Below are 12,276 nucleotides of genomic sequence, written 5' to 3'. Positions count from 1 at the left end.
TCATAGTTGAATATTCGATATATCGATAAGTTGTTTCTGAAGCGAGCTTGGCGCGCAATCCAAAGGCTATTTATTGAGTGCTCGAACTAAATACTAAACTAATGCTAGAAAACAGGTTCAACTTCGATTTGTGGATTGGACTTGTTTTAGATTTTATGAAACGACGATATTTCAACTTGCAAGGATTGCAGCGAATCGGAATAAACCGAACCAACAAGTCGGACTCTAACAAAGAGCAGGTAATTACGCGTATAACATGCTGCAATTCGCAAGCACTCGTGCTCAGACGTTATAAACATTTCGAAATGCAGCAATTTGGCGTTCAACCACAGAAACCGTTACTATTACAATTTAAGTCAAAACAAAGAAGAAAACGAAAACGAGGCCATTATGTGCGATTGATTGTATCTTCAGGTGCGCAATGCAGCGATGAAGCCAAGAAAAATTAAAGCAGTAAAAAGTTTTTGTACATACAAGACAATTATTTCGTATATTTTATGACAGGTGGTAGTTAGTGGAAAAATTGCGAAAGGGAAAAATAATAAACAGCTAACAAAAAGTTTGCAGTTGGCAAGTGATTGCTCGCCTGGCTGGCGAGTTAACGAGCTGAAAGCCACTTCCTATAATTATGTGCCACTTCACTCACATGTGAAGCTGTGATGCAATCGCTAAATCTCGCTTGCATAACTAACTGGCCAAGAATACACAAAGAAATTGCTGTAACAGTAGTAGTAATAACTGGTTTTCTTCAATTTTCATTTTCATTTCATTTGTGGGTCGGCCAATGACCATGCTGCTGCGGTTCAGTTAGCTTTTCACTTTCACTGTTGGGTGCCCCCGTTCGTTCCACTGCCATTCACTTCCCATTGCAAAAGTTAGTGACTGTTTGTTTTGTTTTTTCAGTGTTTCATTAGCTTATATTTAAATAAAAACTTTTCATATAGCTAAAAACAAAGATACAATAAAAGTATAACACATTTGGCTTAAAACGTATGCCAAGCTCTTACGAGCTCGACAAGATCTCGTTTTGTCAAGTAGCGAGTTAGTTTGTCCTCTCACTGCTACCTGAACTACTCCTCCTTCTGCTCTATTCCTCCCCCTCCTCCTTGTGTTTATCACCCGTTCAACGTCCAGCTCAACGTTGCGGCTGCAACAAAGACTTCCTGTTAATGTCCTTATGCTCTCTCTCATTTGCGTATTTCTTGTTGTTCTTGTTCGTTTACTTCTTGTGCTCGCGTTCTGTGCGCCTTCGTTATTTTACTTAGTAGTGGTGCTGCTCCTGGTGGCTATAGCTGTGATGATCATGATGATGATCGTGATGTTCGTGGTGCTTGAAAATTGGGACTTCGACGTGATATTTCTCAGGCACGGGAATTTCCTTATGAATGGGCACTTTCACCTCTGTGTAGACGGGAATGGGCTTCTCAATGGGTACTTTCACCTCATAGGGCACTGGTTTCTCCACGGTATAAGGCACCTTCTTTTCAACAGTGTAGGGCTGTGGCACTGGCACCTTTACGTGCACTGGATATGGTTTCTCAACCTGTCAATTGATTTGAAAATGTAAGTAAAAATTTTTTTACCATTTAGAATAGTTTAATAAGACTTACCTCAACTTTGTAGGGCTTGTCGACGGGCACCTTAACTTCATAGGGCACCTTCTTTTCTACAACAACTGTATAGGGTTTCTCCACTTCCACATCATAAGGCTTTTCAACTTCCACATTGTAGGGCTTCTCGACCTCATACTTAACCTCGTATGGAACCTTCTTGATCACTTCATAAGGCTTGGGCACTGGCACTTCAATTTTGACTTCATGTGGCACCTTCTTGATTACTTCGTAGGGCTGTGGCACGGGCACCTTTACTTCATATGGGATTTTCTTGATGACCTCGTAGGGTTCTGGGACATGCACTTTCACCTCATATGGCTTATCAACGGGGTACTTGACTTCATAGGGTACTTTCTTTTCCACAATGTAAGGCTTGGGCACATGCACTGGCACCTTGACGTATTCCTTGACATGCACAGGATATTTCTTTTCAACTATGTAAGGCTGTGGCACATCAACTTTCACCTCATAGGGTATCTAATGCAGACAGTTGATATAGACGATGGATATTAAGATTAAAGAATATGTCAGCTTACCTTCTTTTCCACCGTGTAGGGCACATGCTTAGTTACTGTATAGGGCACTGGCACTTTCTTTTCAATGGTCACCGTCTTGATGTGCTCATGATGATGATGATGATGGTAGTCACCCAAGTGCAGACCACGCTTCTCCACAGTCTTGCTATCCTCAGCTGGAGCGGCATCGGCGCTGGCAGCCTTCTTCTCATCGATGGCCGCGCAGTGGGCCAATGCCACGCACACGGCGAGACAAGGAAGTACGAACTGCAAAAAGGATAATGCAGCAGGCTGTAGAGCAGACTATTCCATAGATGCCAAGTAGTAGTTAAATTACCATTCGCATTGTTGAGCTGTTGCTTTGACGTCTCACGAGGAAAACGATTTACTCCACTATAAACTGTGTTATACCAATAACGAGATATGAGCTGGTACTGATTCGTTGACTCGCTGCATTCAGCTTATATACACCCCAAAAAAAAAAAAAAGATTGGTCTATCGCAACGCGTTTAGTTCGCCGCCCCTCCGCGGCCGACGCACCTCTCTCTCCCGCTCGTACTCGGAGAGCTGTGATTGTTGTTGTGGATTTGGCTTAGTAATGAAAAGTTGTGGAACGTTGTACGATTGGCTTTGGTTATATGAGCAACTCGTTTTAGCTGGAGCAACATGATAGGCCAATATGCAGGAGCCATGCATGAAGTATTACGGCAAGGTAATCGGGTCGTTATCCTATAACAATAGCTAGGAAATTGTTATAGAGACCCACATGCTGTTGCTGTTGCATTTGATTTTTTCGCGATAATTTATTGTTTTTGCTAACAAGTCGAAATATTAAATTACTGTCGTTTTTACTTTTACATAATGCCAGCAGCCAGACCAGACATTGACATCTCTTAAGCGTGGCTTCCGTTTTTTGTTTTTGCATTATTTTTTGTTTTTTTTTTTTCAAGCCTGGATGCGGATTATGTAAATCGCAATCGATTGCATTTGCGGCCAGCGGCGACGCTGTAAACAAACTCATGTGGTAAGTGGCAAGCCACAATAAGAAGGTTAAGCTTAGACACAATACGCTTGTTGGCCACAAAGCCGCAGTTACCATGTATCAAATTTGCTGGCATTATCAAATTTTTATGGGTACATCAGTGGGCCTTTGGACCCTGTACATAAAAGAGCACGAAATGGTCTTATAATGGCGCCTGACTTTGGCATATCCCCAAAGTACATAAAGTTGCTAATTTTGTATAGCTTGCTTAAAAAGCTTGAAGCCTAAGCAGAGGGTCTCATAAAGTCGGTAACGTTGGACTTCCCGAATTTATTTGTAATCGATAACAAAAGCTTCTAAAACGTTTACATTTGAATATGGCATTGAGTATTGTTGTTGCCATAAAGAAAGGCAATAGCTTAAAACTACCTTAAGCTGCAACTTTAATTTGCATATGTATTTAAATTAATTGTATAAACATTTGTATATCTCAAGCGCAATTTTTTTGACATTTTAAGCCTGCACTTGATTGCAGCCTGTAGGAGCTGCAGGCGTGACTGTACTTTTGCATGTGTGCGAGTATTTTACATATGTAATGTGAATGAATGTGTGCGATTTTCTTGTAGCCGCAGTTTGTGCAATTCATAGTCATTAATTTGTTTGAAAAAGAAACAGCTTACGCTAACTGCTGCTACTAAGTCTGCGTTTAAAACTAAAACAAAATAAAAATTAAATACATACTGATGCATGTAAGTATGTATGTACATAATTACTTACTTGCACACTCTCGCATGTGCCATTAGTAGCGCATTAAACAACAATAAAACCAGGCAATATTATAAAATTCAAAATGCAAGCCGAAGTTGAAATTTCCTTTACCTAAAAATATTTGTATGCAAATAAATTTTCTTTCGACAATCAGATCATCAACATAAGCCAAAATATTTATTGCTTTACATTTGATAAAATGTAACAGCATTTACAGCGTATTTTAATTATCATGAGCTTTACATTTTAAATAATCGTCTATTTTTCGAAATTGGCGGTAGACGCGGAAGACAGTTTTGGTCGACAGTGCTGGACTGTTGAGTCTAGTGGAGGGGTTTGGGGACTGCGAGTTGCTTGCCACGAAATAACAGCTCTGAAGACATTTACATGCCTATTCTATTTCATAATCAAGCGGAGCGCTGAATTTCGCGCACTAATTGCAGTCTTATTGCGCTTATAATTAGATCCCACCAAATTTTTGTGATTTCAATTCTTGATTTACAACTGTCCGAATGTGCAACATGGAGCAATTAACCAGTCAGCTTTCGTGTAAATCACCTTTACCATTTGGTCAATGACCTTCGCTAGAGTCTTTGATTTGTGTGCGATTATCTCCATTAACTCTTGCCGTTCGCTTTTCATTTCGGGGAAAGCCCTCATTAGATGTGGTGCCCCGCCAATTCACAATCTCCATCTCGAGCTGTAAAAGAGAAGCAAGCAACCTTGACCCAGTCGTTATAACTCATTGCTCAGTCAGACGCACAAACAAGCTAATTACGGCTAGTTAATTTAGTTAAGAGATTGTTTACAACCTTTTTGGGTTTTCATTCGACTTTAAACAAAATTCGCTTTGACAGCTCATTGCACTTTTATTGTAGCTGTAAAAATGCTGTAAAAACATATGCAAAAGTGATTGTTGTAACGGCTTTATCTTATGCCCTTGTACTGCCATTAATTTCATTCATTGATTAAGATCAGAGATAGTTGCGGTAAGTAACTAAAATGTAAGAGCTTTTAATATGTTTATTTGTAAAAGTAACTACAATAATTAATTTCTCATTCTGCTGTACCGAATTGGCACTTGATGAACTTTCTTGTTTAGTAATCAATTTAAAAATTTCAAGGTTTGAAACTCAACGTATTAGTAAAGACAAACACCATTCTTTCCCTGTCACCACCGATATTTTGTCTTGCAGGTACTTATGCTGCTGATATGATACGATAATATCAAAATGGTATTCGCAACACTACTATTTTAATAGGGTTGCCAAATATTATTTGTAAGATATCGATATATTGATATTTTGTTGACAACTCTATATTTCACATCACTAATTGCAAGTCATTTTGGCATCAAATTCCGGCTTTTTGGAGATAGACTTGTATTTTGTTTGCTAACGTTTAAAAAAGAACTGTGAGTATTCGCATGTTAATTTGAATTAATAATTACTAAATCTGTCTTACAAAAGTACACAACAGCAATGTTTTTGACACGTTCCGAATACGACAGAGGTGTAAACACCTTCTCACCCGAGGGCCGCCTCTTCCAGGTGGAGTATGCTATTGAGGCTATAAAGCTGGGCTCCACTGCCATCGGCATATGCACAAACGACAGTAAGATATACAAAATTAATAGCTGTGCAGTATTAAGCAAATTTGTGTGTATTTTTAGGTGTTGTGTTGGCTGTAGAGAAACGCATTACTTCACCAATGATGGTACCCAAGACTGTGGAGAAGATTGTCAAAGTTGATGAGCATATTGGCTGTGCTACGTCTGGCTTGATGGCCGATGCACGTACACTGATTGAACGTGCACGCGTTGAATGCCAGAATCATTGGTTTGTCTACAATGAGGCAATGACAGTGGAATCTTGTGCCCAGGCGGTCTCCACGCTGGCCATACAGTTTGGCGACAGCGGAGATGGTGACGGTGCTTCTGCCATGAGTCGTCCATTTGGTGTGGCTATATTGTTTGCTGGTATTGAAGAAGGCAAACCTCAACTCTGGCATATGGATCCATCCGGCACATACATACGTTACTGCGCCAAGGCCATTGGCTCGGGCAGCGAGGGCGCACAACAGAACTTGCAGGACAAATATACGCCCGAGATGTCTGTGAAGGATGCCATTGATTTGTGCTTAAACACACTGAAACAGGTCATGGAAGAGAAATTGAATGAAACGAATGTAGAGGTCATGACTATGACCATTGACAACAAAGATTTCAAAATGCTGAGCGAAGATGAGGTGAAGAAACTGATTGAGGAGCTGGCGTAAACTTAACTGAACACCATTAAAGCATTTTTTCTATAAACCTGGAACATTTTGGTTATATGCAAGAATATTTTGTGAATAAAGGGATTATAAATCGAGTTGCCTACCAATAAGTAAAGAAATATGAAATTTGTTTATTACTTTCAACAATTTTGTTCGAGTCCAGTATCCAAAGTTGGAAAATCTGATACTACCAAATTTTGGCTATTTATAAAATGAATCCTAAATCAATAAATGCAATTGTTTGTATTTATGTACAGTTGACTTTATTAATACGCTTGGTGTTACATTAGTGTGTATATAGTATATATTCACTATAACATTTGTTTTATGCACTCACTAAAATATGCTAGATATGAACTGTCGAGCAAATCAAACAGCTGGCGATTAACTTGGTTAATCTCATTACAAAGGCAAATCATAAAGAATTATCTCTCTCGTTTTCGAGCTCTAGCTAGCACTGTCTATATAGCTAGCAGACTTTTGCTTATTATACACAACAAATTTAACTAGTACCAAAAATATTTGTAATGCAAAAATTAAGGCGCAAAAATGCATAAATCTAAATACTTATATGTATATGTATATAAGGGAAAAGGTGATTGAGTGAGGTGTGAGGAAAAACATGGTAAAAGGTAATGGAAATGGAAATGGAAAGACGACAAATACCAATGTGTAAAACATAGTTCTGTGTACATATACATGTATAAATATATATCGAGTATGTATGTATGTACTTAACAGAGAGTATGCTTTGTATATATATATATTGATATATAATAATAATGTAGAGCATTCACAATCGTTTACATCAGACGTTTAGGTTTGATGTTCGCCGCCACTGGGACTCTGGCTATTATTGTTGTTATTATTATTATTATTATTGTTATTGGTGTTGGTGTTGCTGTTGCTGTTACTGGTGTTGCTGTTGTTGCGCAGCATGAGACGCGAGAGACTGGTGTTGGGCTCGCTGAGCGAATAAATCTCGGGCTCAAATACTGGGGGGCACTCCATGTTGGGATAGTCCGGTGTGGCGGCTTTCGAATCTAAAGAATTGGTGTTGCTAACTTTTGGCGTAACAGGCTCAGCGGCAGCAGTAGCAACAGCTGCTGCTGCTGGCGTTGGTGTAGGTGTTGCTGGCTCCTCTTTGTGCGCTGCTGTGGGCGGCGGCGGCGCAGGTGGCAATGGTGGCTGCAGCGACTCCGAAGCGCAAAGATTAGTGCTGGTTACGGCAGCTGGCGCACGATAACTGCGCTGACTGCTCGAAGTGGGAAATATCACCTGTGAGAATATCTCCTGATCACAGTCTGCCTCTGCATCCAAACAGTGCGTTGGTTGCTGCAGCTGTTGCTGCTGCTGCTGCTGCTGCTGATGATGTCCAAACAGTGTGCGATGCAGCAGCGGCGAGCCTAGAAAGCGATTCTCTTTGGCTACACGCGTGGGAGTGGCACCTGAAATCGACAGCTTGGCAAATATGGGTATGGGCGCAGAGTTCTTGCGATGCGCATCGTATTTGCTGCCCACCAGCTTATCACGCAGATCCTGGTTGTAAGTTTGACTTTTCTTTATGTTGCTTCCCATGCCGCTGCTGCTGCTGCTGCCTGGTGCATTGTTGCTGGCATCCAGCGCATGATTGGACTTTGATTTTTTATTCAAAGGCAGCGTCATGGTCATGGCAAAACTAGTCTTGCTTTTGGACTTCTTGCCGCTGCCGTTGCCGCTGCCGAAATCGTTCAGTTCGCCGCTCAATTTTTTGCTGCTCTTGTGCAGAAAGCTGGAAAAATGTTGCGAGCGCAAAAAAGACTTGGAGCGCGAGCTTTGTTGCTGCTGCTGCTGCTGTTGTTGTAGTTGTTGTTGCAGTTGTTGCTGCTGTTGCAACTGCAATTGTTGCTGTCTAGCTTGGCTGCTGCTGCCAGCGCTCGGCTCATCGCCGAATATCAACTCATAGCCAAAGTCACGCAGCTTTTGTCCCTCTTTGGTGCGCGTGCGTTTGATGCTCTCATCATCCGGCTTAAAGCTATACTCATAGTCTGGCGTTTTGGGCAAACTCAAGCTTTGTATCTTGGCAGGCTTCTCAGCAGTGCCGCCATTGGCTGCAGCTGGCGCAGCATTGGCTACTGCGCTCGGCGTCACTGCCGCTGCACCTTGCTGACTCGCATTGGAATCGCTGCGCATGTGCCGCTGATGCTTCTCCACGCCCAGGTGCACGCGATTGTTGTACATCTCCTGAGACTCCTCATGCTGTTTGCGCAGCATTAGGTCCTTCAGCGTCATGAATCCCTGTATATTGCTGGGCTGATGGTGTGCATCCAACGCGCTGTCGCCGCTCTTCTTGGCCAGAAACGTTTTGTTGTGCGAATGATTGTACTCAAAGACCTCCAGATTGGGATTGCTGGCATGCAAATAGTGATAGGGCATCTTTTTCAAGCTCGACTTGCTGCTGGGACTTTGACTCTGGCTGGGACTGGCGCTTGGACTGGGGCTGGGACTCTCACTGGCGCTGGCGCTCTGGCTCTGCTCAAAGCTAGGCTGCTGCTGCAGCGAGCTAAGCGTAGGCGCAGGTGAGTTGGGTGGACCCAGACTGACGCTGGCGCTGCTCATCAATGAGCTGCGGCTGGAGCTGCGTGACAGCTTGCGTGGCAGCGTCATCACCTCTGGCGAAAGCGGCAGCGTCAGCGGCGTTGGCGTGGGCGGTTGAGCCGGATCATGATAGCCCGGGGTATTGGCGCCTATCTGTATGCCACAACTGCCACCAGGCACTTTGCGAAACGTGCGAAACTTCTCTGTGGGCACGGGTATATCGCTAGCATTCGACTTGGCCGTATTGCTCTTAAAGTGTCCACGTGTCAGCTTACGCAGCGAGTCCAAATAGCTGCGATCGTGTTTCAAGCTGTTGTTACTGCTCAGGTTACTGCTGGGTGGCGTTGCTCCCGCCAATGCGGCAACCACATCCTTCTGTGCCTGCGGCGATGGCGTGCAGAGATTGCTATTGATAAGCGCCTCTGACTCCTCCTCGCCGCTGCTTTCGTTCTCCGAGTACAACTGTTTGCTGTTGCTCGCATCGCTGCTCACAGCCGGCAGCTTCTGCGATGCCAGGCGCAGAAATTCCACCCATTGATTCAGTGCATCCAACGATTCGGCAGCAAAGTAAAAACACTTGGCAGTGTGATAAACCTGCAATTGAAGGGGATTATTAATAGACTAGTTTACAAATATTTACACAAGCAGGGCTATTATAGGGCTTGCGCTCCTATCTTTTATCAATGTGTGGGAGGCTGGTAGCCTCCTTGCAGTTCAGTAGTGTATGGACTGTTGGTGTTGCCAGCATAATAACAATTATACCTGATTCTAAATTATCACTTGTTTCTTTTCTTACCTTAAAGGCATGTGGCTTTGAGTGCACTTCCTTGGCCAAGGAGACCGTAAAGCCGGGCAGGAAAATAACCAAGCTGGCGCTGCTGCTGTCCTTGTTCCGAAAGCCATAGAGTATGGTGTCCAGCATCACAAAATAAATGCGCGCCCAGTAGGTGACGCCATTATTCTTGGTGCGTCTATAGAGATGACCCTGTATGTCGCCCGTGCCCAAGAGTTTCAGATTAATGTTACGCCTCTTGGCCATCAGACTGTGCTTCTTCTTCAGCGTCAAAGTGCGCGTTTTGCTGGGCGTCAACAGCTCACTGGCCTCTTGCTCCACTATAGTGGGTGTTGAGGCTGTTGCTCCTGGTTGCATGCTGGCGGGTTTAGGTGGCGGCGGGGGCACTACCGGGGGCTGCGTCTGCTTGCGTGGACGCGGCGGCGGCGCTGGCGGTGTCACAAGCAGAAACTCTTTGCGTGGCTCGACGGCAGGCGGCGGCGTATCCGACTCTTCCTCGCCAGAATTATCATACGCCGGCGTGCTGTGACTTTTGTCCAAGCGACCTCGACGACTTTGTATAAGCGGCGTATTGATTGCTTCAGCCAGCGGTGGCGTATCACGCGTTGCCAGTTCAATAGCCTGCAGCAGAGCTTCGGCGCTGGTGTCGCTGGTGCTTTGACGCAACGTTTCCAACGCATCCTCGTCACCCTCGTCAGCAAAGGGTATGGGCTCAAAAGTCTCCAGTATGGTGTTCTCAACATTGCACGTAAACTTCTCGTTCTTGACCACATAGTCCTCCACCTTCATGTGCGCATCAAAGCGCACAACTTTGCTAACTCCGGGCTTGTAGCGCGGTGGCTGCGGCGGCGGCGTCTGCAACGGCGGTGGCAGCTGATAATCCCGACAGACATCATTAGTGAGTTGCTTAAGCTTGCGCGCCTCGCTAAACAAACGTTTTGCTGCATCGGCGCTCTCGCTGGTGGCGGCCAAGCCAATGCAGGTCGTAGGTCTGGGCGCCAGCTCCAGGCCATAACCAAAGCTAATGGACTTGTCACGTATGCTGGGCGAACTTGGTTCACAGCTGGCAGCGGCGGCGGACGAAGCAGCTTTGTTACCGCCAGGATTGCGCTCATGCCAACTGGGAATGACCAGATGCGGATGCTTGCGACTTAAGAACTCATCGCCGCAGATGGTGTTGCGCCGTTGCAGCAGCGCTCTGGGTTTGGGATAGTACAAACGCATCTCACGGCTGGCGGACTTGTTGTCTGTGGGCGTGGGCAGATCACTGCAGCTGGAGTCCGAGTCAGAGGCGGCCTGCGCCTGCGTCTGCAGTGGATTACACGTTTGCGTTTGGGTCAGTGCGCGCTCCGCAGCTTCTGTCACATCATCCTCGCCCGTTGTTGTTGTTATGGTGTCCACTTGTTCGCTTTGCGTCAGCTTGGGCGTTGTTTCCAGCGTTAGAAATGCGCGCGGACTGGGACTGGGTAGATTGTCCGCCCAGCGACTGGCCATATTGCGCTTTTTGCTTGGCAAACGATACGGCTGCATATAAATCTGTCCATACATCTTGGTATGCTTGGGACGCTTCTTTACCGTCAACACCACATCGGGCAACGCCTCACGTAGCTGCTGCAGCACCGCCTTATGCTGCCAGCCCACCACTGTTTGATAGTTAATCTGCACAATCTCATCGCCATCCTCTATTTTGCCGGAATTGTGTGCTGGGGAATTGAACTTAATGTCCGTCACTCGATGTATACCGTTATAGCTGGATTCTATATTAAATCCCAAATCGGATTCACGCTTCTTTAATGTCACCAGATTAAGCGACGCAGGCTGCAGCACCATTGGATCCGATATATCCTGTATGACAAAGTTGGCCAGCTGTTCCAGACGCTGCGCTGTCTTGCTGATTTGCTCCACTGGACGTTCCGCAAATCGATCACGATGCGCTATAGTTGCCAGCTCCAATCCACAACGCAGCACATTCGTGCAGAATTCCATATACATGTCCTGGTTGCGAAACGGTGAGCGCTCCAGATTGCCTATCAGTGGTTTCAGCGTTGCGATGGTTCGCGTTATATCATGCAACGTCCGCGTGTCCACTTTTTTGCTATCTGCATGATTCTTAGCCAGTTCGCGATGCAGATTGCGTGCTGCCGTGCCCACATGCAATGCCATAAACTGCAGATTATCATTCTTCAAATGATAATGCTAAAATTTCCAAAATTATAACAAGTTTCTCTTTAGATTTAATATGCCACTTACGAAATTGCGCAAATTTTCCACAGCCTCCAACACAATTTCCTGATGCCCAATCGCCTGCATGCCAATATTTTCCAGCTCATATGGACGTATATTGAGCAGAGCTCGTCCGCCAATCTCATGTTTAGAAAATTCGTATAAATAGCCTTTCATGGACTCGTCGAGGCCTGTAAAATAATGAAAATACATTTCAAACGCAGTTGCAAGCTGGCGTTGTTGTTGCTTTTGTTTTGAGCACTGCTGCTGCACTTCTTTTTGTTGTTGTTGCTGTTGCACTTTTCCTTGACCTGTTAAAACGAGAGAGTTTACCTCGTATCCAGTCTGTTACTTGGTCGGGCGTCCATTCTGCGATGTTTATGTAGGCCATACTAATTAAGACTAGTACCCGTTTAGCACGCAACTACTCCATTTTGAAGCGTTTTCAAACAATATAAACAATTGATTAAAATAAAATACCAAGATAGCTAATATTGTTGCGTCCACTGACTACAGTAGTGATGTGAG

General features: G+C 44.5%; 3 protein-coding genes across 3 annotated transcripts; 1 reads left to right on the top strand and 2 right to left on the bottom strand.

The window, feature by feature from the left end:
• Window positions 1–923: 923 nt before the first annotated feature.
• Window positions 924–2,572, bottom strand: LOC108595441 (skin secretory protein xP2). Its single transcript, XM_017980675.1, has 4 exons — window positions 2,466–2,572; window positions 2,150–2,395; window positions 1,611–2,090; window positions 924–1,543 (listed from the first exon to the last, which is right to left on the bottom strand). The coding sequence occupies exons 1-4, from the start codon at window positions 2,472–2,474 to the stop codon at window positions 1,262–1,264; spliced, it is 1,017 nt and encodes a 338-aa protein (XP_017836164.1). The 5' UTR covers window positions 2,475–2,572; the 3' UTR covers window positions 924–1,261.
• A 2,623-nt stretch (window positions 2,573–5,195) lies between these two features.
• On the top strand, window positions 5,196–6,270 carry LOC108597051 (proteasome subunit alpha type-5). The gene is made up of 3 exons (XM_017983370.1): window positions 5,196–5,292; window positions 5,348–5,492; window positions 5,551–6,270. The coding sequence occupies exons 2-3, from the start codon at window positions 5,360–5,362 to the stop codon at window positions 6,153–6,155; spliced, it is 738 nt and encodes a 245-aa protein (XP_017838859.1). The 5' UTR covers window positions 5,196–5,292; window positions 5,348–5,359; the 3' UTR covers window positions 6,156–6,270.
• A 129-nt stretch (window positions 6,271–6,399) lies between these two features.
• On the bottom strand, window positions 6,400–12,223 carry LOC108597050. Its single transcript, XM_017983369.2, has 4 exons — window positions 12,082–12,223; window positions 11,776–11,939; window positions 9,529–11,721; window positions 6,400–9,326 (listed from the first exon to the last, which is right to left on the bottom strand). The coding sequence occupies exons 1-4, from the start codon at window positions 12,137–12,139 to the stop codon at window positions 6,972–6,974; spliced, it is 4,770 nt and encodes a 1,589-aa protein (XP_017838858.1). The 5' UTR covers window positions 12,140–12,223; the 3' UTR covers window positions 6,400–6,971.
• Between the last annotated feature and the right edge of the window lie 53 nt (window positions 12,224–12,276).

The sequence above is a fragment of the Drosophila busckii genome, chromosome 2R, assembly GCF_011750605.1.
Source record: "Drosophila busckii strain San Diego stock center, stock number 13000-0081.31 chromosome 2R, ASM1175060v1, whole genome shotgun sequence".
NCBI classification, from domain to species: Eukaryota; Metazoa; Arthropoda; class Insecta; order Diptera; family Drosophilidae; genus Drosophila; species Drosophila busckii.
Note: the sequence above shows the minus strand (reverse complement) of the source record. Positions and strands in the feature narration are given on the sequence as shown.